The 25053-nt window shown below is 39.5% G+C and overlaps 1 protein-coding gene across 5 annotated transcripts in view; it reads left to right on the plus strand.

Moving 5' to 3' along the window:
• Positions 1-25053, plus strand: part of Hook3 (hook microtubule tethering protein 3) — an 84080-nt gene that overhangs the window by 388 nt on the left and 58639 nt on the right. For 2 of the 5 annotated variants that reach the window (XM_013110839.3, XM_005066577.4), the window contains exons 2-3: positions 10016-10101; positions 22393-22465. In XM_013110839.3, coding sequence (XP_012966293.1) covers positions 10016-10101; positions 22393-22465 — 159 coding nt within the window. Of the gene's footprint in view, positions 1-199; positions 398-10015; positions 10102-22392; positions 22466-23077; positions 23237-23766; positions 23881-25053 lie in introns of those variants that run through there. The other 3 variants (XM_040731797.1, XM_021225150.2, XM_021225151.2) reach the window with 3 other exon arrangements.

Here is a 25053-nt window from a genome sequence, read left to right on the forward strand (position 1 = left end):
GGGCGGAGCTGATGAGCCGGTGCGGGCCGCGTCTCCACCCGTGGCCGGGTCAGGGTCAGCAGGGAGCGGCCGGGCTCAGACAGGCTGGGCCCAGGGTCCAGGAGGAACTTGTCCGGCCTGAGATGTTGGCTGCGGTCCGAGAGGAAACCTGCCCGGTGGGGGCTAATGATGGGGTGCCGGCGACACTGTAATTAGGACTGTTTGCAGTGATGAGGCGCTCGCGCTTCGCTCCCGAGCTCCCAGCGAGCCAAAGCGTCGGTTCTGCCTGGGCGCCCGGTAGAGGCACTCGGGACCCCTGGTTACGATGCTGCTCGCCTTTGTTGTAGCGCTCAGCCAGGATGGAGCGCAGCCCCTTGAGGGATGAAGCCCTGCCCATTGGAAAATAGTGCTTTGCAGGGTGGGTAGACAAACCATGAAGAATCACCCAGAGGCAGACCATTTGAAATGCGAGATGCGTTTTTGACTGTTGTAAACGATCTGATGGTACTTATAAAAGGAATCAAGGATTAAAACAAAAGTTAAGCTGGGAGGATGTAGGGAATAATTAGTAATGGAACTGAAACATTTTTTTAAAGCAATGGGAGATTCTAATTTGGAATCGATAAGGGTGAAGGTTACTGAATTTTAGAGTACGTTGGATTTTAATGTCAAGGGTCACGGCTTAAGGAGCCCATTTCCAATAGCTAGCTGGGCAGTTAACCTGTGTTTCTTTCTCCATACGCTGGTTGGAAGTGTGGTACAGAGCCATGGGATAAATCAAGTATCTCACTGAGAACATTCGTTTTACTTATGGCTAAAAATTGTTAACCATCCTTTTAGAAGAACATGTATTACTATGGCCAGTGTTAATTTGTTTTGCTTACTGGGGGGAGAAAGTGGTGATTGGACCTCCTGCATGCTAAGTGAAAGCTCTACCACTAAGCTCTTCACTTCTATTAATCACTTCCAAGGTAAAATGCAAATACCAAAAGAAATTCTTTTGAACAGTGTCTTGGGTTAGAGGTTCCAATCTGTGGAAGCTAGTCATCACTGAGAAGTTTGAGAACTGTTAAGTTGGTTGTAATAAATGTAATAAAGGTAGACTCTAAAGATGTGTGTGCGTTTGAGGTAGGATCTTACTATGTAGCCCAAATTGCCTTAAACTATATAATCTTGAATTTGTAGCAATCTTCCTGCCTCAGCTTCCTGAGTACTAGGACTATAAACGTGCATCACTACACCCAGCTTGAATTTTTTTATAATCTTGGCATGTCATGAATCTGATTTTGTCTTTTGAAATGTAGAATTTATATAATGCAGAGCTCTATGGTTTTTGTTTTGTGTTAGATCATTCTTGTAATTTCAGGTTGTTTGAAATAATACATAGTTAAAATATGCTATAAGTTCTAATTCAAGCAGAAAAGATAAACACTGCTGTGCTTCAAGTAGAGGATGGTGATAGGTTGTATAATGTAGCTAAGCCTCAGCCACCTTTCAAATTATTATTTAAACCAGGAAGATTCTAAAAGATGGAAAAGTTTTGGTTTTGGTTTGGTTGGGTTTGAGACAGGATTTCTGTTTGTAGCCCTGGCTGTCCAAGAACTTGCGTTGTAGACCAGACTGACCTAGAACTCACAAAGATCTGCCTGCCTCTGCCTCCCGAATGCTGGAAATAAAGGTGTGCATCACCACACCACCCAGCACAAAAAAGATGGAAAATGTTTTAAACCAATCTGTATATAGCAAGCAGAGTGTGCTTAAAAATTACCCTTTATCTCCTCTTCCTACCCCCAGAGCAAAATGTATTCCTACCTGATAGGGAAAAAATGTGTGTCTGTCAGTCTCTTTTAAAAAGTTATTATCATGTGTATGATTGTGATGTGTACATATAGGCTTGTTGCTACCACATGCATGTGGAGGTCAGGAATCAACTTTTTGGAGTTGGTGCCCTTCCGTGTTTTTCCAAGCAACAAACTGGGGTTGCAAGTTACCAGACTGCTGTGGTAAGCACACTCACCTACTCACTGAGTCATTTCAGTAGCTTGTTTGGTTTTTTCTTTAACATTTTTTTAATTTTTACTATGTATTTATGTGTGTGGGTGTGTGCACACACATATCACAGCCCTTTTGTGGAAGGCATTGAATAATTTAGAGACATCATTTCTCCTATTATTTGGACTCCTCTTTTGTTTGAGAATTTTATATATGTATTACTGTGCTTTGATCAGGTTTATTCCTTCCCTCCAACTCTGTATTGCACCACTACTTGTCCTTCCCAAGTTCGTATACTCCTTCTTTTTTTAACGTATTGAATCCATTTAGAGGGGCCAGTATACACGTGGGTATAGATGACCATCTGCTGGAGCATGGATAACCTAGGGACTGCACCATGAAGAAAACAGGCCACCGACTCTTTCTCTAGAAGCTGTCAACTTCCAGTAGCTTCTCAGCAACTTGACCTCGTCTCCATTCATTTTAGAATTTTGGCTAACTTGATCCTATGCAGGTCTTTGGCATATTGCCGCAGCCAGCCATTGGGGATTCTTATGTGCGCTGTCCCTTTCATATCCAGAAAACACCTTTTTGCAGCAGTTCTCCAAAATTTCTGGCCTTAGAGTCTTTCTGCTCCCTCTTCTGCAGTGATCTCTTGAGTCTTAGGAGGGGCTGTGATATGGACGTCCCATTTAGGGTTGAGCACTCCACAGTTTCTTATTCTCTGTACTCTGATCAGTTGTGAGTCTCCATATTAATTGTCCTCTACTACAGAAATAAGCTCTCTGATGAGGGTTGGGAACTGCACTATCCAATGATTATAAAGATAAGTATTTGAGGGCAGTTTGATACTATGTCAATTTAGCAAAATAATAGCAAGCTCTTTCCTAGAGTCCATGACCTACCCAGCCATGTGTTCTTGGCCCAGTTAACAACATAAAGCATGGATCCTGGTTTGTGAAGTGGGCCTTATATCCAACCAGAAAGCAATTGCTTACTCCCATAACACTGATGCCACTGTTGCACCAATGGGCATATGTTTGCCAGTCCATTTGTCATTGGAGCTTGCAGAGTTCACAGCTGAGTAAGACTGCTAATCATTTTTCTCTTCCAGCGGCCTGCATAGCACCATCCAGCACTATGAAAGCTAGCCAGTAGGGATTAAGCTTCAAGGTCAATACCAGCTTATTTCTCCATGTCCTATGGCTCAAGAATGTAATGTCTTTAGCAATAGGATCTTCCTTCCAAGTTTTGGTGGGTTACCAAGAGCAGTGACCACAACCTGAATTGTTTTACAGATTCATAGGATCCCCATGATTTAAAGAGGGGCAACCAAATCTGGCACTGCCCAAGCCCAGCTTCTTGAACTCTGCATGAATCATGATAAAAAGATTGCACTTTCCTCAGTCTTAGTTTGTTCTATGATGCTGAGAATTAAACCTGGGGCCTTGTTTTTGTACTGTACAACTGAGTTATATAATTCCAGCCAGTTACTCAAGAAATTGGAACACAAGAAACAATCAAGAGGGGCTGGAGATATACTCCACAGTTAAGAGCATTTGTTGCCCTTGCAGAGGACCTGATTTGGTTCCTAGAATCCACACGGTGGTTCACAACCATCCATGACCTCAGACCTTCACAGGCACCAGGTGTGCATGTGGCACACATACATGCATTCAGGCAAAACAATCATACACTTACAGTCTTAAAACATACTTAAAAAGAATCTAGAATGCTGTCAGATATGAAACTAATGAGAAAAGAATTATAGTTGTGGTTCACTTCTATGAAATTCCTCAATCTTTATGTGTCCTTATTTTCATATTACTTATTTGGGAGCCTATGAAATGCAACTAATATTTAGAATCTCCCAGTCTGTTTTCTCTCCTTTGCTTAACTCTAACCTACGAACAAATTTGATCCTCTGATTCTAGAATAAAGACATTTCTGATGTACAAAGGTTTAAAGCCCTTGGGGGGGGAGGGGGAGTCTTAAGTAGCATGATGGTTGCTGGCTCCAGCTGTGGCTCTCATACATTATCATTGATCAGCATCACCTGTAACCTTTATCGTACCAGTTTGCTAGGCTGTGGGACTAGAATTTCTAGGCCTGAGGATCTGAGATTTGTATTTCTGTCATATTCCCAGGGGATGTGTAGTTAGTAACCACAAGATAACATTTGAGAACAGTTGCTCTAGAGCAAGTTTTAAGCTCACTGCTATTTGATATTTTGTACTGAGTAATTGTTAGGGGCACTGTTGTGTGCATTTTAGGATATTTAATAGAAACATTACTGTTTACAAAATAATAGTACTTACCTTGCTATTCCAGACTCTCCTAGGGAGAAAAAAAAATCACTCCTGGTGGCGAACCACTGCCCTAACGTTGCTGATTCCATATGATCTCATACTTTATTCTTCTGGTGATTTTGCAGGGGTGGGTGTGGGGCTTGGAATTTGTTCTAAGCATCTTGAAACTACAAGAAAGATTGTGACCCTTCGGGTAGAATTTGTGCTTTAATACAATTAAGTGCAATTATCTTTCCATTTTACTGTATTACTATCCTGAAATGTCACAGCTCAGACCTGATAAGATAAGTTTGTTTCTTAATTGAGATCCCTGTCAGTTCTGAAAGCAGAGATGAATATTCTCAAGCTCTCCTAAGTACCTATGCACCGAAGGGCTGAAACAGAAAACAGTTGTTAAGAAGCTCCATCTTAAAAAAGTGAAAATTTAGCTGTGAGTCCTAGGGCGGGGGAACATACTGTGTTAAATTACTCCTTCTTTAAAATTCCTTCCTTTGGACTCAGCATGTAGCCCGGTTTGTAGAGTACTTGCACAAAACCTGAATTAGCAGTATGTAACCAGATGTAGTAATGCACACCCATAATCTCAGAAGTCCATTCCTAATTCTCTCAATCAGGAGGTGGAGGCAGGAGGTCATCCTTGTCTTTCATGGTGAGTTCCAAACCAGACATGAAACTCTGACTCCCCCCAAAAAAGGAAAGGAAACTGTAGAATGAAGTCTGGTTCCAGAGCCGCATCAGTCCCAAATGAACACACAGGAGGCTATATTAGTTATGAAGCTGTTGGCCGTTTGCTTGGTTTCTTACGGGCTATCTCTGACTTAAGTATTTACACCATAATTGTTAATCTAAGTGTTTCTCTTACCGAAAGGGGTCTGGACTTCTTACCCCTGTGGCAGCTACATCGTGGCTGACTTTGCCTCTCTTTCCCAGAATCCTCCTTGACTCCTAGTCCCACCTATCTTGCTTCCCTATTGGCCAACAGTGCTTTATTGACATATATACAGGACTTTCCCATCATTTCCTCTTTTCTGTCTAAACAAAAAGAAAAGTCTTAACTTTAACATAGTCAAATTATATATAACAGAACAGCTATCAAGCAAGAACACAGTTACAATATTTTGTCCATCAACATTCAGCAAGATTTAAAGAAAATATCATCTATCCCATCCTTGTGAGTCCAAAGTCCTATATGTAGCTTATCTTTTATCATAACTAAGGAAAACTATAATTATAACTGTCCTTAACTCCATCTTTACATGACTTATTTATCTATTATTATTACTCTGTTTCTTTACTTTTATTTATTTATTTCTCTGAGACAGGGTTTCTCTGGAAATCTGCCTGCCTCTGCCTCTGGAGCAAATCCTACTGGCATGCGCCACCACAGACGGCTTCTCTATTTATTTACCACTATGCCATTTCTTTTTCTCTCTCAATCCTATGTATACTTTTAAACACACTGTAAACCTTTAGAGGTTTTTCTTCATCTGAATCTGACTTTACTGTAAATCTTTATGTTTTTCTGGCCATGTGTCGTATCTGCTAAAAACCATGGCTGTTTAAACTGCAGTTTTTCCAAGATGGTCGGCATAAGTTTGACTTCAGCCCATCGCCTCAGTCTATGCTGACATCCAGCAAAAGCTACTGGCTTGGAGCTGTGGTCATTGCCACTTTCAGATGCTTGTGCACACCTTTCAATCATTAGCAGAGCCTCTTAAAAGAACCTTGTCAGGGTCCTCCGGCCATCAACCAGAAACGGCTGCAGAAAATATGTGACTATGGACCACCCTGCTACCTGCCAAATTCCAGAAACAGACCTGTGGCTCATCTAGGGCGTAGGCTTAAACAATAGAAGGTGGAATGTGAAAGAGAAAGTTAGGTTACCAGAGGACACAGGATGACCGACCCATCCCATTGACCTCTCCACCAGGCTCATTGCAGCTACAGCATGCCCCCCATTCCTTTCCCTCTTTCCTTTCCCTATATAAATCCCTTTGGGATGAATAAGGTTGTTGCCTTTATCAGACTCTTGTCTTGGCGTCCATCCTTGTGTCCGCTGCCCCCACCAGACCCACGTTGAGTGTCCTGTGAGTCGGGACAGAACCTTGCTGGGTTTTTTGTTGTTGTTGTAGTTGTTGTTTGCTTATGCTGAGTCAGGAAGACTCCCTTAAGCAAGTCGCATGAGTCTCTGCTTGTCGCTAGCAAAACAGCCCACCTGAGAAAAATGCTGCTACCAAGAACCCATGCTTTTCTCCGTTCTTTTGTTTCTAAAATTCTTTTAAAGCTTTTGTCATTCTGTGTGGAAATTCAATCCCACTTCTGACAGGAAACCACTTGTTTTATTGAATTGTTTCTTCTGATTGACTGGGAACAATTTTGTAACCCTGATTAGGAATGCAACTCAGTACTAGAACACTTGCCTTGTATTGACAAGAATGAGTTCCATCCCCAGCTTGAGGTAGAAGGGAGAAGAGCTTGCATTCCTTAACCTTGGTAGTACTTAGAGGCTTCCAGATACTAAAACTAGTGCCCAGGTACATAAGGATTATTTGATGCATTTGTTAAAATAGATTAACATAGATTAGCTTATTTGCAGAGATCTATTATCTTAGCTACTCAGGAGGCTGAGGCAGGAGGATTGCAAGTTGAAAGTTTGTAGAAACTACTAAGTGAGTTCAAGGCTATTAGCAAGATTCTATTTTGGAAAGTTAAAAGAGGGCAGGGGAGATGGCTCAGCATTTAAGAGTACTGGCTGTGCTTCCAGAGGACCCAGCTTCAATTTCCATCACCTACATAGCAGCTTACAGCTGTCTGCAACTCCAGTTCTAAGGAGATATGATAGCTTCTGAGGGTACTGCATGCACATAGTGCACAGACATACATGTGTGCAAAACACTCCCACACACTGAGAGAGAGAAAGGCAGGAGAGAGGGGAGAAGGGAGGGAAGGAAGGAGGAGGGAGGGAGGGAAAGAGAGAGAGAGAGCGCACTAAGAATTTTAAGAGAGGAGTAGTAGATTGTTTACCTAGCATGTGCAGGGCTTTGGGTTCAGTCCTCCAGCAACATGTGCACACACATTCTTTTGGGGGGATTCTAGGTTTCTAAACACATTGTACAGGAATTATGATTCATTTGGTGGAGCTAAGAAATGTTTACAAAATGGAAACTTCCAGATGACTATCATGCACACCTAGTTTTGCAAACTGTTAATAATACCCCCCAATATTTATATGGAAAAAAGTAATATTAAAAGAGATGAAGTAAAATATCCAGGTTATATGATGAATTAGTAGTAAAACTAAGGATTAAAATTGATTCATTACATTCCAAGCAGTGCTCACTGAGTTTAATTGGTAAGCCCCTTATTTTAAGATATTGTACCATGTGATTAAAGTGTAATATGTGACTGTCACTGTTTCATCTCTTTTTTCATGTATAAATGTACAAAAAGAGATAGCTTTTAAACTGGCCATTAATTTAGCACCTCTAAAATGGAAACAGTTTCTTTTAAAAACTTACAGTTGCAAATAGGATAAAGTTTAAAATCAGACCTGAGACATATTTACTTGTTCTATTTATACCTTTTAATCAGTTTCTGGTTCCTACTCCTACCCCATAAAGTCTCACTGTATCTAAGGGCTGGCATTAAACTTAGAATCAGTCCTCTTGCCTTAGCCTCCCCAGTAACCAGAACTAAAAGTATATGTGACTATGCCAGGCTTATTTGCTAACTTTTTAAAAATCAAAACTCTGTATGTATTTAAGTTAGGGACCTTATCTCCCAAATTCTTGTCTGACTAAAAACTACTTTCTGTGAGATCCTGTGACATAAATCCCTCAACTTTTGCTACCATAGCCATCATTACCTGGAAGACTCCTGCCCTACATAACATAGGAAGTTGTAACAATACTGTTAATAGTTGTCTCAGCACTTGAGAGTAGAGGCAGAAGAAAGGAGGTCAAGGTCACCATGACCCCTGATACATAATGAGTTGGAGGGCAGCCTGGGCTACATGAGACTCTGACTTTTATAGATAGTATGGTACAAAGAAGCAGATACTCACCTTTTTTTAGTAGCAGTTCATTGCTTCATGGTTTATTTGGCAATGTATATTTTAAAAACTTAAAAATGAACATACATTTAATCTGGCATTTTTTTTTCCTAACCCAGTAAATCAAAAAGAAAGGTGGTCACCTGAGTGTTATCAAAGTATTTCCATTGTTATCTAGTTTAGCCTCGGCAGTGTTACAGACTGCCACAGCAGGCTTTCCTGCCTCCTTTCTCCCAATATTCCCTTCAGATCTCACTTTCTTGCTTGAAATCCCTTACTTACGAGCTACCATTACTCTTAAGGTAAATTCCCAGTGATTGCTTGTCTAGTGATGCTTTAGTTCTTTCACTGTTTTATATTCCTCTGTTCCATTTCTTCCCATAATTTCCACCTATTCATATTAGGCTTCTTTTCATTCCTACAACATACCATACATCCCACAATATTTCCACCAAATTAAAAGGCCTGTATCAGGATGCTCTTCATTTGTTTGTTATCAGTGATTTATTTCCTTTTAAATCTGGATTGGCCTGCTGGTTATCAGTTGGCTGGTAACTCTTGGCTGTACTTTTTTGGTCTCAGATAACCTTGAATCCCTGAATTTCTGCCTCTACTTTCCAAGTCCTGGGATTACAGTTGAGTGCCCTTAGACCCTTCTTGGGTTCGTTTCTTAAATTTCTCGTAACCAATACAAAGTTAGTTGTGATCCAGTATATATTTGAAATTGAAATGAATTGAGTATCCAGCCTAATGATGATAAACATAAATTATATTATCTATATTTTTAAAAAATTGCAGTTGAGTACCAGAAATCTCAACCTGACTGGTCTTTTTTTTTTTTTTTTTTTTGAGGTGGGGGTTCGAGACAGGGTTTCTCTGTGGCTTTGGAGGCTGTCCTGGAACTAGCTCTTGAAGACCAAGCTGGTCTTGAACTCACAGAGATTCACCTGCCTCTGCCTCCCCAGTGCTGGGATTAAAACGTGAGCCACCACTGCCCAGCTGGCTAGTCTTAAATAATAAATTTTTTCTACATAATAGGATGTCCCACATTTTTAAATTCAGTAGTTAAAGTTTATCTCAAAGACTTAGTTCTTTGTATCCTTCCTGTCTGTCTTCTATTGTCCATTACATAGCCCTTAAGACTTATTTCTGAGTGATGATATAGTTCAGTTGATAAAGGTGTCTGTCATCAAGCCATAATGATCTGCATTCAGTTCCTTGAACCCATGTGGTAGGAAAGAACTAGCTTCCACAAGTTGTCCTCTGAACGCCACATGTATATTATAGCACATACACCTGTGCTCATACATGCATAATAATAAAAACAAAATTATTCCCTTAAGTAGTTATGATTGCCACAGTAATTGATGCAACATAATAAGAAATTGACTCTGCTCTCCAACAAGTATCTCTTTGGTCCATACTGGTTTTGCCCTTACTATTCTTGAGTCAATCATCATCTTCTTAGACTGTCAATCTGTGAGTAGCATGATGAGAAGTCAGCAAGTATTTACTACAATTCCTCTTTTACCTATGTGGGAAGAAATCGATGGTTATCTGTTAAAATTTTTATTTCAGTCCCCAAGATTAGATAAACATGCACACACACACACACCAAAACAAACAAACAAAAAACCCTAAGAAATCTCAATATAGTTAACCTTTGGATCTTTTTTCCCTTCAGATCCAGACCTTTAATGTGGATACACCGTGCCAGACCGTGGAAGATTTAACGAATGGGGTTGTGATGTCCCAGGTTCTTCAAAAGATGTAAGAATAAACTACTTGTCTTTATGTATGGTCTTATGTATAATCCTTTCTTAGATAGAAAAGGATTAAAAAAACTCAAGTGTGAGAGTTGGTTTTCTATCACTGACAAAATGCCTAAGATAACCAATTCATATGAAAGTTTTATTTTTGGTTTACAGTGGGGTATTTCAGCCCTGGATCAGTTGTCCCTTTGCTCTTGAGCCTCTGACAAGGCAGCACTATTGTGGGACCATTGGCAGAAGAAGCAACTTCCCTCACAACAGTCAAGAAGCAAATCTGGGGCTGGAGAGATGGCTTAGTGGTTAAGAGCACTTTTTGCTCTTGCCTTGGACTCAGCTTTGGTTCCTGACTCCCGAGTGGTGCCTCACAGCCATTGGTAACTCCAGTTCCAGGGGATCCAGTGCCTTCTTCTGGCCTCCCAGCACCAGGCATGCATATGGTACACATACATAAATTCAATGAAACATTCATATGATGAAGTAAAGTATACTTTAAAAGGGTGTTGTAGAGGCCCTACAAAATTCCTTCAAGGGTGACTCCTCAGTAATCTAGCTTCCTCTTAAGTAGGCCTTACTTCATAAAGGGTCCATCCACCATCTCAGCAGTCACAAGCCGGGGACCAAATCTTTACATGCACCTTTGGGGATCATTTGAGATCTAAACTATAGCAAAATGTTTATGTAAACTTGGGTTGCATGTGGAATGAGAACAGTAAGCAGCAATGAGATTTTGATGGCATGCACTTAGGTATAGACTGCTTACAAGTTTAGTCTGGGAAGAGGTTATTATTCCAACTTTGGTTGATAACCAGATTTGTCATTATAGGACTATTGAGAATGCGGTCTCTTTTAGAATACCACTCCAGTCTTAGCACTGAGATCTTCCCTGATCACCAGTGTGATATAGCAATTGTAGTATATTCTGTTCCCTTTAATTTTTGTAGTATTCTCTGAACTATGTAATATCTTGTGTGTGTTTGACTGCTTATGAGGAGCCAGGAAGCTTGTTTTCTTTCTTGCATTTTAGTGAATAATAAAATACATAAATTTTTATTGAACTGTATGAAATTACCATTCCTTGCAGTTTCTTTTTATGTTTGTTTTGTTTTGCCTTTCAAGACAGGATTTCTCTGTATAGCCCTGGCTATCCTGGAACTGGCTCTGTAGACCAGGCTGGCCTTGAACTCCAGAGATCCACCTGCCTGTGCCTCCTGGGTGCTGGAATTAAAAATTATTTCACCATATCTGGCAAAATCTATGATTCTGGATGTGACTTTGTACAAATACTTAGGAATAGTTAATAAATTGCTGATCTAAATTTGCCATTTATCTATTTTTTTTATTTTTCACTGTGCATATTCCTTGAATGTAGTACTGTGTTACATACATATTGAGCATATTTCTCCCCTAATACCTTCCTGACCTATAATCTGTTCCTGCTCACCCTTCCATTAATATCTACACAGTTTTACTTTTCTTTCATGTCTCTATGTACATGATTTTATGTAAAAGTACAAAGTTTAGGAACCAAGCAAAGGAAACATATTTGCCTTTCTGATGTTGACTTATTTTCTGTAGTTGCATCTGTTTTGCTGTAAATTATATGGCTTCATTATTCTTTATTTTGAAAAACAATTCCCCTGTGTATATATATCACACTTTCTTTTTTTCAGATGTTATGAGTATAATTTTTTTCTTTTTTATTGGAGGTCATAATGTAATTGCATCATTTTTTTCCTTCCATTTCCTCCCTCCAAATCTTCCCATATGTGTCTCCTTGCTCTTTTTCATTAATGTTACGTTCACACACATATCTGTATTAATACAACTTGTCCAGTCTGTGTAATGTTATTTGTATATATGTTTTCAGGGCTGACTATTTGAACTGGATAATCAGTTTATGTATAGCACTTTTTCTTTTTCCATGGTTGGTTCTATAATTTAGCTATTATGAATAGTGCTGTAATAAGCACTGATGTAGAACTAGCTCTGTGATGCTTTGATACGAGTTCTTTGGGTAAATCCCTAGGTTAGTACAGATGAGTCATATAGGAGATCTATTTTAGGTTTTTGAGAAATCCATGTGCTGACTTGTTTTTTTGTTTTCTTGTTTGTTTTGTTTTTTTTTTTTTTGTCTTGTTTTTTTGAGAGGGTTTCTCTGTGTAGCTTTGGAGCCTGTCCCAGGACTCATTCTGTAGGCCAAGCTGGCCTGGGAACTCACAGAGATCCGCCTGCCTCTGCCTCCCGAGTGCTGGGATTACAGGTGTGCGCCACCAATGACCTGCTGTGTGCTGATTTTAATAGTAACTATACTAGTTTAACCCACCAGCAATGTGTAAAGGTTCCTGTTTGTCCATATCTTTGCCAGTATTTGTTACTTTTCTTTTTTTTAAGGTAGAGAGAGAGAGAGAGAGAGAGAGAGAGAGAGAGAGAGAGAGAGAGAGAGAGAGAGAGAATCATATATGGCAAAGCACACATGTGGAGGTCAAAGGGCAATTTTAGGAGGTCTGTTCTCTCCTTCCACCTTGGGGCCTGGAGATTGAACTATGGTTGTCAGGCTTTTATAGCAAATACTTTTACTCATTGAGCCAACTCTCTGGCCCTCCCACCTTTTATTAAAGGGTTAAAAATAATCAAATACCCTTCTTTGGTAAAATTTAACCTTTACAACACAAGAAGAAACTACTTCTAGTGTAATAATTTAAGTATGAGTATATTAAATGATCAAATTGTAAATGCAACTTTTGAACTTTATGTTTACATTGGTTTGTTTAAAGACAAAACAAGAAAATCTTACCTGTCTTTGGCCTCTCCTACATTAGTAACCTGCTGTGTTTTCTTTGGCACATCACACACCCACATCTTCCTTATGAATGTCTTTAATGCTACCCTATGATTGCCAAAGTGGAAACTGTTTGTTGTTTGACATTATAAGAACTAGCTTGGCAAGGAGACATTCTTTCCATCTCGTTGTAATAACTGTTTTCACACCAAATCCAGACATACAGCACTAGACCACAAAGTCCAGAATGCTTAGCTCTGCCCAGCCTATAGTTTTTCAGTTTCTATTAGAATCATGAGTTATTTTAGAGATTCCAGTAAAGGCAGCCTCAAAAAATTTGTAGACTTAAACAAAATGAAATATGTCTGTATTTTCTAGTGTAGGTTTTCTGATTTTCTTGTACTCCTTGAAGGAGTCCTCAAGTCTTGCCAAAACATCTGTTAGAAGGTTTGTTTTACTGGCTGATGAGTATTTAGTTAGACATGATAGCAAAGAATAATTATATAGATATCTTAATTGCTATGTTGATTTGGCACTGGCATACTCTGATGAGTTGTTTGTGATCTGTATGTCACCAAAATAGACAGATACCATTCTAACAACTTTATATAAAGTCTTGGAGATGTTGCTTGTTGAGATCACCAGGAAAAAAAGTGGTAAAAATTGGTTACCTTTTAAAAATACTTTAAAATTACTTTATTACTATTTGTTTGCTTGTGTGTTTGTAGGGGTGCATACATACCACAATGTGCATGTGAAGTCGGGGCAATTTTAGAAGTCAGTTTTTTTTCCTTCTACAGTGAGTTCTCAATGGGTTGGAGAGATGGTTCAGGGGTTAAGAGCACTGCCTGTTCTTCCAGAGGTCCTGAGTTCAATTCCCAGCAATCACATGGGGGCTCACAACCATCTGTAATGTAGTCTGGTGCCCTCTTCTGGCCTGCAGGGATACATGCAGGCAGAACACTATATACATAACAAATAAATAAATCTTTAAAAAAAGAAAAGAAAATACAGTGAGTTCTTAGGATCAAGTTTAGGTCATCAGATTTTCACAGCAGTCATCTTTACCCTATGAGCCATTCCACAAGCCCAGTAACTTTTGAATACTAATAATTTGCATAGAGCTCCCTTAGTTATTGCCAAAGCAATTTATAAAAGAAAACACTTAATTGGGAGCTTGCAACAGTTTCAGAGGGTGAATCCATGACCATCATGATCGGGAACATGGCAGCAGGTAGGCAGACATGGCTCTGGAGAAGTAACTGAGAGTTTATCTGCTAGTTAGAGACAGAGACTGGGCCTGATGTAGGCTTTTGAAACCTCAAAGCTCACCCTCAGTGACACTCTCCTCCAACAAAGCCACACTTCTTAATCCTTCCCAAATCATTCACCAACTGGTATCAAGCACTCAAACAAATGAGCCTTATGGGGTCCATTCACGTTCAAACCACCACAAGGACTATTTTTTTAAATTTCCACATTGGAGACTTATGATTAGGAATTCTCCCTAAGAAAGGCCAAACTCTTAATTATTCCATTCCATGCCTGTTGTGCTGGATTACTTAAGAACCCCTATAAAGCCCTTTCCAAATAATCAACGTGGATTTCATAGGTTGGCCAAACATGAGTCATTTTTAGTGACTATGATCATCATAATGAAAGAAACATGAAGCTCCAGTACTTCATCTCCCAGTGGTACCCAATTAGGTAATTGAATACAAAGGAGTGGTTTACTTTTTCTTTTAATTCTGTGATCCTTAAATGTTAAGCCCAGCATTTTCATGTAATCTGAAGCATCTTAAGTACATGCAAGCATTCTAGTTTTTTGTTTTTTCAAAACCTCATCATTAGGTAATAGTTATGACCTATTACTGTAACGTTCCTCTTTTGTATACATTAAACCGTTTTAAAGAAATGGATATTCTGAGATTTAGAAAAGAAAACCTGTAAACAGTTAAAATAAAATGTAAAGTATCACTGCTAGCTAGCTCTACTGTTTTTCAGTAGGCAATGGTGGCACATACCTTTAATCCTTGCACTTGAGAGACAGAGTCAGAGGCAGGCAGATCTCTGAGTTCAAGGCCAGCCTGACGTACAGTGTAGGACTACATAGAGAAACCCTGTCTCAAAAAACTTTTAAAAAATCAAATAAAGTTAACAAATACCCTTCAACCTATCCAGGTTCACAAATACCAAGAAAATCATATGTCAAAAAGTTCTAGAAAGCTGTAAAAAAGAAATACATTTAGCGCCTTGTGAAACCACATTTTGAGGAAGTTGTGAAGTTTCAGTATCAAGTAATTTTCACATCAGTTTTATCTGCTCTAAAAGCTCACACTCTGGACAGAGCTCTGTACACACCATTTTCCTTTCTCTAAGACAGGCCCTGTTCCTTTAAGATGTTAGGTGTTTCCTGCATGCCCTACTGTGTGGTGTCTTTACCAAAGAGGACCATGTGTGCGCATGTGCTGCCTGCTGTGATCAGTGTCCTTTTCTCTACATTTCTCCCATCCATCCCTTTGACCTCACGAGCCCAGCTATGTTCAGAATTCCTGTAGCTAATGGAGTCCTTGAATTATGAAATGATGTAAAGAGGAGGGAAAGCCCACCAGTGCTCTAGTGTGTAAGCAGCAGCACCTGCAGTCTGACCTGGCTCAGCTGATGAGCATCTCTGTCCCCCAGGAAACAGTGCCTCTGGTTTGGATTGAGACTTGGTAGATGTTTATTGTATATGGGGCATTTTGCTGTACTGGTTTTTTCAAATCCCATATCCAATACCCCCACCCCCACCCCTACCTCACCTCACCTCTATTGAACTGCTTGTCCATGGATCTGTAGAAAAATTTGCCAAGAACTAGGTGAGAGGCTTGAGTGTTGAGGATGTCCAAGATGGACTGCATCTTTTTGAGGTTGGCCATAAAAGCTTTGAAAATATAAAATGCCTCAAACTAGATGTCACAACTTTTGTGTTATAGGTTTGTCATTGATTTGAGATTCTCAGATTTACTACTAAATGTCACCCAGTTATGAAGTTGTGTCTTGTGCCAACCAAGAAGCTTCAGTGACTCTTACTTTGACACTTAATTTTATAAATGAAATCATTTCTCATATTCACTGAAAACTATCATAATGTGGTCCCAAAACTACCAAGAATTTGTCTGCTTAAGTACATTTTTTGAATGTAGCAAATACATCCAAAGTTGTATCACATGTTGCCATTTCAGCATATCTGAAGAAATCAGAACTGTTCCAACCACAAAAAAAAACCTTTTTTGCATTTATCATCCCACAATTTAGAGCTTTTGTGGAGATTATTTACCCTTAGTACCATGAACAAAGTACTCTGGTGGGGACAGATTATTCAACAGTAAGATTTCTTTTACCATTTTATCTTATGAAAAAATTGGCCCTTGTCTTTTTGTCAACTAGCTTCATGAGCTGTGGGTCAGCTGCCATGCTACTGAGGTGGCTGCTGTTCCATAGCTCATAAGCAAAGCTGAGCTCCTGCCCTTAGTTTTTAAAGACTGTAGATATTAATCCCCTGTCTGGTGAGTAGTTGGCAAAGATTTTTCTCCCATTCTTTATTTTTCTTCACCTTTAGTGCTTTTCTGCTTGCAATACTTTAAATTTGACTTGTAGTTCTATTACTTGCTTTTCTCCATTTCATTTGTAGTAAGAGCTACAGCACTTAGCAGCAGTATATGATTTTGGCTCTTTGTAGCCCTTGTGACCTTATTCACTAGTACTCTTTTGCGGTGTCTTCCTTGATCCTCAGGCATGTTACAGTAGCCTAAGTTGTTCACCTGTGGTTTAAAAACTATCCTACACATGCCTGTATTGCTTACTTCAATATTTTGACACAGTGGAGACTAAGAAATTCTCTGTTTCTCTTGTCATTATGGCTATGAAATTTAATTATGATAGTGTATTATCATAATTATCATACATCTTGGGCATTCGAAAAGCCACTAGGAACATAGCAAGACACTATCTCAAAAACCAAACACAAAACTTCAGAAAGGCATTAGGAAAATAGTCATACCTAGGATAAAATCACAATAGGTTTAGTTAAAGATCTAGCTTGACTTTAAAGCTGATGCCACAATTGGCAATACCTCATTATATAATAAGTGCTCCAGTGTTTCTGGCAATAGAGATTGGTTTCATAAACAGAAGGCCAGAGAGTGTAGAAGCTGGATAAAGAACATATCATTTTGGTTACATTTTTTTCTGAAGGTTAAAGCAGAGGGTCACTACCTTATCATACCAGCTAGAACTAGATTGTCTTACATTCTTATGAATTCTTAGATAGTTTAATATCTTACTTTTGGCTAGCTGATGTGTGACTAGATGTTGGTTTGTTCTGCTGGGCCTAGTATAAGCTCAGTCCAGACCAATAATCTGATAAAAATTTTGTCTAACACTAAGGATCTTCATCTGAGCTGTTACAAGTGTAATTACAGGCAGATAAATGCACTGTTGGTTATTGAGATGGTTTTTAACAGGTGTCAGGGCATAGGCAAATAGTTTACTTGTGAAAAACATTCTCAATGAGATTATTTAGTTGTTTACGTATCCATATAAAGCCATAATCTTTAAAGAGTTATGAGAAATTGCCTTTATGCCGTTTGATCCTAGCCCAAAACCATTAATTAGGGGATATTTAGAAATTTTATGGAATTACAAACTGCTTAAGCAAAAGTCACAGCTAGAGGTGTTAATCCTACTGATAGAGAGTTAAGACCATTACCACAGTTTAAAGTAAGCTTTAGTTAAATACTGGCCAGGTGGATGGACTCTGGTCAGGTTCATACCCAGGTTCCCAGGAAATGTCCCCGAATAAGGGTTTACAGCAGTTTTAAGTATTTCCCATCAGGTTCAGTTGGGGCAAGCTCCAGCCTACATCCAGTCAGGGGCAAGTGGACATTCTGACGTATTTCCTCCTTCCTGTGTGCCTCCTGCCCCTATGTGATCAAACACATCCAGTGCAGATGGGTCAAACAAGCTTGCTTAGGGGAATGAGAAACATGTGGCCTGTTATCCCCAATAAACAAGAACCTTCAGCATTTCAGGAACTATCTGTCCTTGGGCATGTAGCTTGCAGATCAGAGGCATATTTCTTTCATGGATCTCTATAGCATAGTAATTATAGTTAAAATGTAACTCTGACTCTCACCAGAGGCCTGCATATAGAGTCAAAGTTTATTGCTATTTGTAAGCCCCTTTAGGGAAAAAGAGTAGAAAACAAAGTTGCAGGTGAGTATTCTGTTTTGAGAGAGTCTTGCTACATGGCTCAGATTTACCTGGAATTTACTATGTAGCCCAGATTGGCCTCAAACTCACCTTCCTTCTGTCCCAGCATCTGCCTCACAATGCTAGGATTATAGCTTTGTGCTACCATGCCTGATGTACAGACTGCTATTCTTGCTATGTTTTGCTGAGGTAGTAGATTAGAAACTTACTAAATATGTGCTAACTACTTTGCTAAAATGTATTGGGAAACTCCTTGTGGCAGGCATGAGGTATTGGATGGAATAACTAAATAGAGGGCACCATGAATGATGTTTTTTTTTCAACTTGTAACAGTTTACTAAGATGAGGCCACTGGATGTTAGTGTTTGCTAGAATCATTTGTGTGAATTCTGCTTATTTGTTTTAACAAAAAATGTGTTCTCAATTCTGCTACTTAACTTAATTGAACTTGGGGAAATTGCTTCTTTTCTGAGTCTGATAGTTCTTACCTGTAATGTTTTTAAGTTAGCTTTCCGTTGGTTGCTGTGACAGATACCTGAAAGAAACAATTTTAATGGAGGAGGGATTGAGATATAATACAGTTCAGTGGTAAAGCACTTGCCCAGCCTGCACAAGGCACTGGGTTTGACCAGCATACGTCCGGTTAGGTCATTTGTCCCAGCATGGTTGCAGTATTCAGGAGGCAGAAATGGGAGGATCAGAAGTTCAAGGCTGGCATCAAGCTCCAAAATAAATGAGTTTGAAGCCATCTTGGGCTACATGAGATCCTGTCTCAAAAAGAAAACTTGAACCAATGAATGAATGAATAAATAAAAGAAGACTTATTTTGGTTCACATTTCCAGAGGTTTTAGTTCATGGTCTGCTTGTTCTGCTATAAACCTGTGGTAAGGAAAAATATTGTGGCTGAAGGAGGATATGGGTGATCAAAGTTGCTGATGTCACAGGAAGCAGAAAAGCCAGAAATGCCTAGAGAGGAAATAATACCCTTCAAAGATTTGCCTCCAGTGATCTTCATTCTTTATTCAGTCCTCCTAATACCCCATAATTCATTGATGAACTCAGCACCCTGAAGATATAATTACCTATTTATAGTACCACAAACCTACTTTATCTAAACCAAAAGTGTTTTAAAGCATTTTTTCTTTTTTTGCAAATCCAGTAGGTAAAGTATTTTTAAAGGGACTTTCTTGTTCAGTGCCTATGGCTTGTAGCAATCAACCACATACACCAGACTATGAAAGATTAATACTTTACTGCCAGTAATTGTACCTTTCAGATGACTTAACTGTCAAAAATAACTTTTAAATTTTTCTAATGTGTGAATTGATCTTTGTATTTTTTGCTATAGTAGTAGAATCCCCTTTTTCTTTGCGTTGTCTATTTTATAAGAGATTTTAAACAAAGAGAATGCTTGCAGCAGGACATGTCTACACAATTCTTGGAAGCCCACTTCTCCGAGAGCTCGCCTCTCTGACAGGTGCAGTGCTTCTTTCCCCAATGATGGATGTATTTGTCCTACTTGCAGCCGTCCCTCTTTTTAACCACATGTAATAGGATCGAGGATGAAAATAGACTTTGACTGAAGCTTGCTGGGCATTTATAGTGAGTCAATAACAGCCAGTCTTAATTAGAAAGTGTAAAGACTTAGAGCATATCTATAGCCATTTCCAGTTTTGTATTGGGAGAAACGGGAAGAGGTTGGTCCACAGAGACAAAATGGTGTAGATGGGTAGAAGAAAGAAGTCTAGATTCTTCTTCCAGTATTTATGAGGCCCATCCATCTTTTAAGTACTAATGTACACCTCCTCTTCTTTGTTATCAGAGTACCTAAAGTGTTTTCTCTTGGTGTAGAAAACCTTTCATAGAAACACCAAATTAAATTTAAAACAAAAATAGATGAGTATGGCTGTCCATATGCCAGTTAATGAAGTTAGCTCTCTCCTATTGCATACAAATGGATCAGAGACCCAAATATAAGAGCTAAAACTTCAAAAAGGAAGTTTTATGTTAAACAGAATTATGTGACTCAGCATTTCCATCCCAAATGAACCATGTCCATATAAAAACCAGTACATGACTGAAAAGTAAAACTACCCAAATATCTGTCAGCTGATGAGTGGATAAACATAATGTAGTAGTCACTTACCATAGATAGTTGGTGAGAAAGGCATCTTGTGCAAACAAAGTAGACCATACAGTGTTGTGGGTTCACTGTAGCTGATCATGGATGGACATGTTATGTGGTGCTTGGCCTTATATCCAAAACAAAGTCAAATCCTGATACATGGACATTACAGGAAAACCTTAGAACCATACTGAGAGAATAGGACATCAGTGATCATATGATTTACTGTTTTGTTCATTAAAATGTTCAGGGCAAAGAACAAAGAGATTAGTAGTTTCCAGAGGTGGGAAATTTTTTAAAATGAGAAAGGTGCTAGTAGATACAATGTTTTTGTTTGTTTTGTTTCGAGACAGGATTTCTCTGTGGCTTTGGAGGCTGTCCTGCCATGTTTATCTTATTCTCCCCTCCCTCCCCCTTTCTCTTGTGTGCAAGGGTGCTCATGTTCCATGAATGAATATGTAGATGTCATCCAAACCTTGATAACTTTCACACTTTGGTTGAGACAGGGACTCTCATAATTTTGTATTGTTTGATCTCACTGTGTCAACCATGTGATCCACCTGTCTCCACTCCCCCAAACCTCTTCCCCCATGGACCCTCCTCCCTTGATGCTTGGTTTAGACACATGCGTCTGCTCCTGGCTTTTATATGGGTACTGGGGATTCAAGCTCCAGCCATCACAGCTATCCAATATACACTTTTACCCACTGAGCCATCTCCGTCACCTGTGAAGACAGAAACTTTAACATGATGGCGATGGTTGTGCAACTCTGTCAGTATTGTATTCTGAAGTGATTTGTATATTATCAATGAATAATATGATATGTGAACTATATCTTAATCTTGTTTTTTGAAGTAGATAAATGACTGGGTGTAGTGGTACATGGCTTTAATCTCAGCACTCGGGAGGCAGAGGCAGATGGATCTCTCTAAGGTAGAGGACAGCCTAGTCTACATACTGAGTTCCAGGCCAGCCAGGCTACATAGTGAAACCCTGTTTAAAGGAAAAAAAAGTAGATGAATTAGGAGTCTGGAGAGATGGCTCAGCTGTTAAGTGTGCTTCCTACTCCTCCGGAGGACCAAGTACAGTTCCCAGCACCCTATCAGATGGTTCACAATTGCCTATAATTCCAGGGATCTACTGCTCTCTTCTTACCTCTATGTGCACACTCATTCATACACATACCCATTATTAAAATAATAAAAATGAATTTTATAAAGATAGATAGATAAGTTGTTATATAGTGATTAAATATAGGTTCAAAATGATTTTGATATAGAATTTACAACTTTTTAAAACATACTTATTACCTAAATAAGTGCATTTAGTTCTGTAACAAAATTTTAATCCTAAGTAGCCAGTTACTTGTTTTAAAATTAACTGGGATAAAATTACTGATTGAATTTCAATTACAGTAAAAATTGAAATGTAGATTACTCCCCTCTCCCACTAACATCTGTATTTTGGTTGAATAGATACAGTTGTGATAGGGAAAGATCTTGGGCTTACTACTTGCTAGATCAGACAAACAGATGTTCCATTGGTCTAGGACAAATCATTTCTTATAGCTTCTATTTGAAAAAACTTGTAAGTTTTAAGAAGTTTGGATAGGTTTTTGGTTTTTTGCTTATATTTTCTTAAAATATAAGTATAGAAGGATTTCCTAGGAAAAATAAGGATGTGTGTATTTGGGGTCTACCCTGTTTGACTCATTTGACTTTTTTGAGATAGTGTGTCTTTTTAAAATGATGTCTTGTTTTTTAATGTTTTTATGCTATCAACAATTCTAGTTTTGTTTACTCAACTATAAATCACTTTTAGAATATATTAACATTGTACATTTTGATTTAAAATAAAATATCCATGTTGTAATATGTCTTATATAACTAATTTATTACCAAAACTAATCAAATTGATTTTAGAAAATGTGCTGTTACATCTGGGTTCATGAATTATTTAATGACTAATATGTGGCGTATACATATTTTTATGACTTTCTTAGATGATGACATGTAATGGAATTGGGTATTTTTGTAAGCATGATCTTTTTTGGTTTTTCAAAACAAAGTTTCTCTGTAACAACTCTGGCTGTGACTATATGATCTTAATCCAGTTTTCCTTTACTTGCAGAGATCCTGTATATTTTGATGATAATTGGCTAAACAGAATCAAAACTGAAGTGGGAGACAATTGGAGGTTAAAGGTATTTCTTTTTGTATTTATACCTGTTAAATCTTTTAAATGTTTGTATTGTATATTGTCTTACTTAGGGTTTCTATTGCTGTGAAGAGACACCATGATCACAGCAATTCATATAAAGAAAACAATGAATTGGGGTTGGCTTACAGTTTCAGAGGCTTAGTCCATGTTGGGAAGCAGGCAGACATGGTGCTAGATAGGTGGCTGACAGTTCTTCATCTTGATCCATAGGCAACAGGGAAGCAACTGTTGTAATTTAAGAAAAGTTGCCCTCAAGAGAATGAAGCATTTGACAGAGTTCAAGCAGAGGGGTTTTGTTTTGTTTTTTGGGAAAGAGATCATAGAAAGGGAAAGGGAAGGGGGAGACCAGCCTCTGGAGACAGGATCAGCAGGAGAGAGGAGGGAGGGGGGAACAGAGAGAGAGAGAGAAAGAAAGAGAGGATGGGAGGTGGGCAGGGCCCTTTTAAAAGGGAGCACAGTGAATGTGCACAGGTGGTGCACTTAGTGGTTGCAGCTGAGGGTGTATCCTATTAGAACCCCAAGGACAGGCCAGTACAAATGCCTGAATATTAACATTCCTCCCTTTTATTATAAAAAGGTAAGTTAGAAAGGGGTACCTGGTGAGGCAGGGATGAAGACACCATGTTCTCAAGACTACTTCCTGGGGGGCATTGCTTTATCTTTGGGGTACCTGGGAAAGCTGGGGTGCCAGCCACATCCTAGAGGAGCTAGCTGGCTGTTTCACTTCACTGTCCAGGCTCTTCTGAACCATCAGGTATGGCCCTGGCAAAATGTCGTTCTTGGTGGATCCACTCCTTAGGGCTTAAAGCACCTGATCTTTTCCCATTATCACAACATCACCCAGACATGTTTGGTAGCCTTGAGCCACCAGCTCTGTGGCCAACAGCTGCAACAGTAGCTGATTAGGAATGGTCAGTGGGTCTCCAAAAAACATCCAGGTGACACAGCTCCCATGGGTCTGCAATTCCTATTGTCCCAGGAATTCAGGCACAGACCATCCAGTGAGTCATCAGTCAAAGGGTGGGGGCCAAAGACTCTGAGCCCAAGAGAGACACAGTTGCCCGGTACCAGGACTTTGAGAAGAGCCAGAAGGCAAGGCAAGAACTGCTAGAGAAAGGAAGCCTCACATCCAGGGGAATGGTCAGAGGTGGATAACCCCACCAGAGACCCAATTGTTGGCTAGGCATGGAAGGCAAAGCCATCAGTAAATGAAAAGCAGATTTGTTGCAGGTGGAAGAAAACAGATCTATTGAAGGTGAAGCAGATGGGTAGGGTCCCAGCATGAAGTGATTACAAGTGATGGGAAGCAGATTTTTGGTAGGCTTATTCCACATGAGTGAGGCAGAACAAGAGCCAGTGGCTTTTATCGAGCAAGGATCGATCGATTGATTGAGAAAGGTACAAGCTGCCTCGGTGATTGGTCAATTAAGGGGCTGAGACTGAAGGGCCAGAGGATCCGAGAAAGAGACTGGCATAGGCCACCCAGTGGGTCATCATGCAAAGGGTGAGGGCCACGGGCTCAGAGCCCGAGAGAGCTGTGGTTGCCTGATGCCAGGACTTTAGGAGGCCAAAAGTCAAGAAACAAGATGAGTTCTCACTTGTGGGAATACCTTAGGTACGGGAATAGTCTAAGGTAGAGTGGCTGATCAATCATGAAGATTTAGATGGAAGGACCCAGCGATCCATAGAAGTGGGGCTCTCCTATGTGAACTGGGTTTCAGAGTCCTGGTGTGCCTCAAACTGGCAGGGACAGGAGATGCCAGGAGAGCCTAAAGAAGCCTTGCAACAGGGTTCAAGCAGAGGGTTTTTTTTTATTAGGGAAAGGGATCATAAAAAGGGAAAAGGGAAACAGGGAGCCTGACCTCCAAAGACAGGAGCAGCAGGAGAGGAGGGAGAGAGGGAGGGAGAGAGGGAGGGAGGGAGGGAGGGAGAGAGAGGGAGGGAGAGGAATGGGAGGTGAGCAGGGCCCTTTTGAAAGGGAACATAATGAATATGCACAGATGGTGCTCTTAGTGGCTGCAGCTGAGAATGTATCCTGTATCCAGGACCTCAAAGGACAAGCCAGTACTGAATACTAACAGCAACTGTGTACTACCCATAGCTTGAGCAAAGGAGACCTCAAAGCCCGCCCCCACAATGACACACTTCAACAAAACCATACTTCCTAATAGTACCACTCCCTATCAGGGCCATTTTCTTTCAAACCACCAGATATGTAATGTTTTTGTTTTGTTTTGTTTTTTCATCTGCTATTTCCAGTGAGTTTAAGGGTTATTTAGGAAGCCTATAGTAAAATAATCTGGAATTGAAGATTAGTAGTAACTTGACATACTGCTTGCCAGGATATGCTGTACTGTAAGTCAGTAAAACCTATTAAAGGCTGGATTTTGGAATCAGAAACCTGTGCTCACACTGTAGCTCTACCATTTATTCTTTATGGCAATTACTTTAACCTTGCTATGGATTGATTATTAAACTGTATGATACCATTGGTTAAAATTAGATAATGTAGCATTTTGCCATGGGGAAAACCACTATTTTAAATACTGTATCAGTTTTAAAGTATTCCAC

Source organism: Mesocricetus auratus, unplaced genomic scaffold (genome assembly GCF_017639785.1).
Source record: "Mesocricetus auratus isolate SY011 unplaced genomic scaffold, BCM_Maur_2.0 Super-Scaffold_100026, whole genome shotgun sequence".
Classification (NCBI taxonomy): domain Eukaryota; kingdom Metazoa; phylum Chordata; class Mammalia; order Rodentia; family Cricetidae; genus Mesocricetus; species Mesocricetus auratus.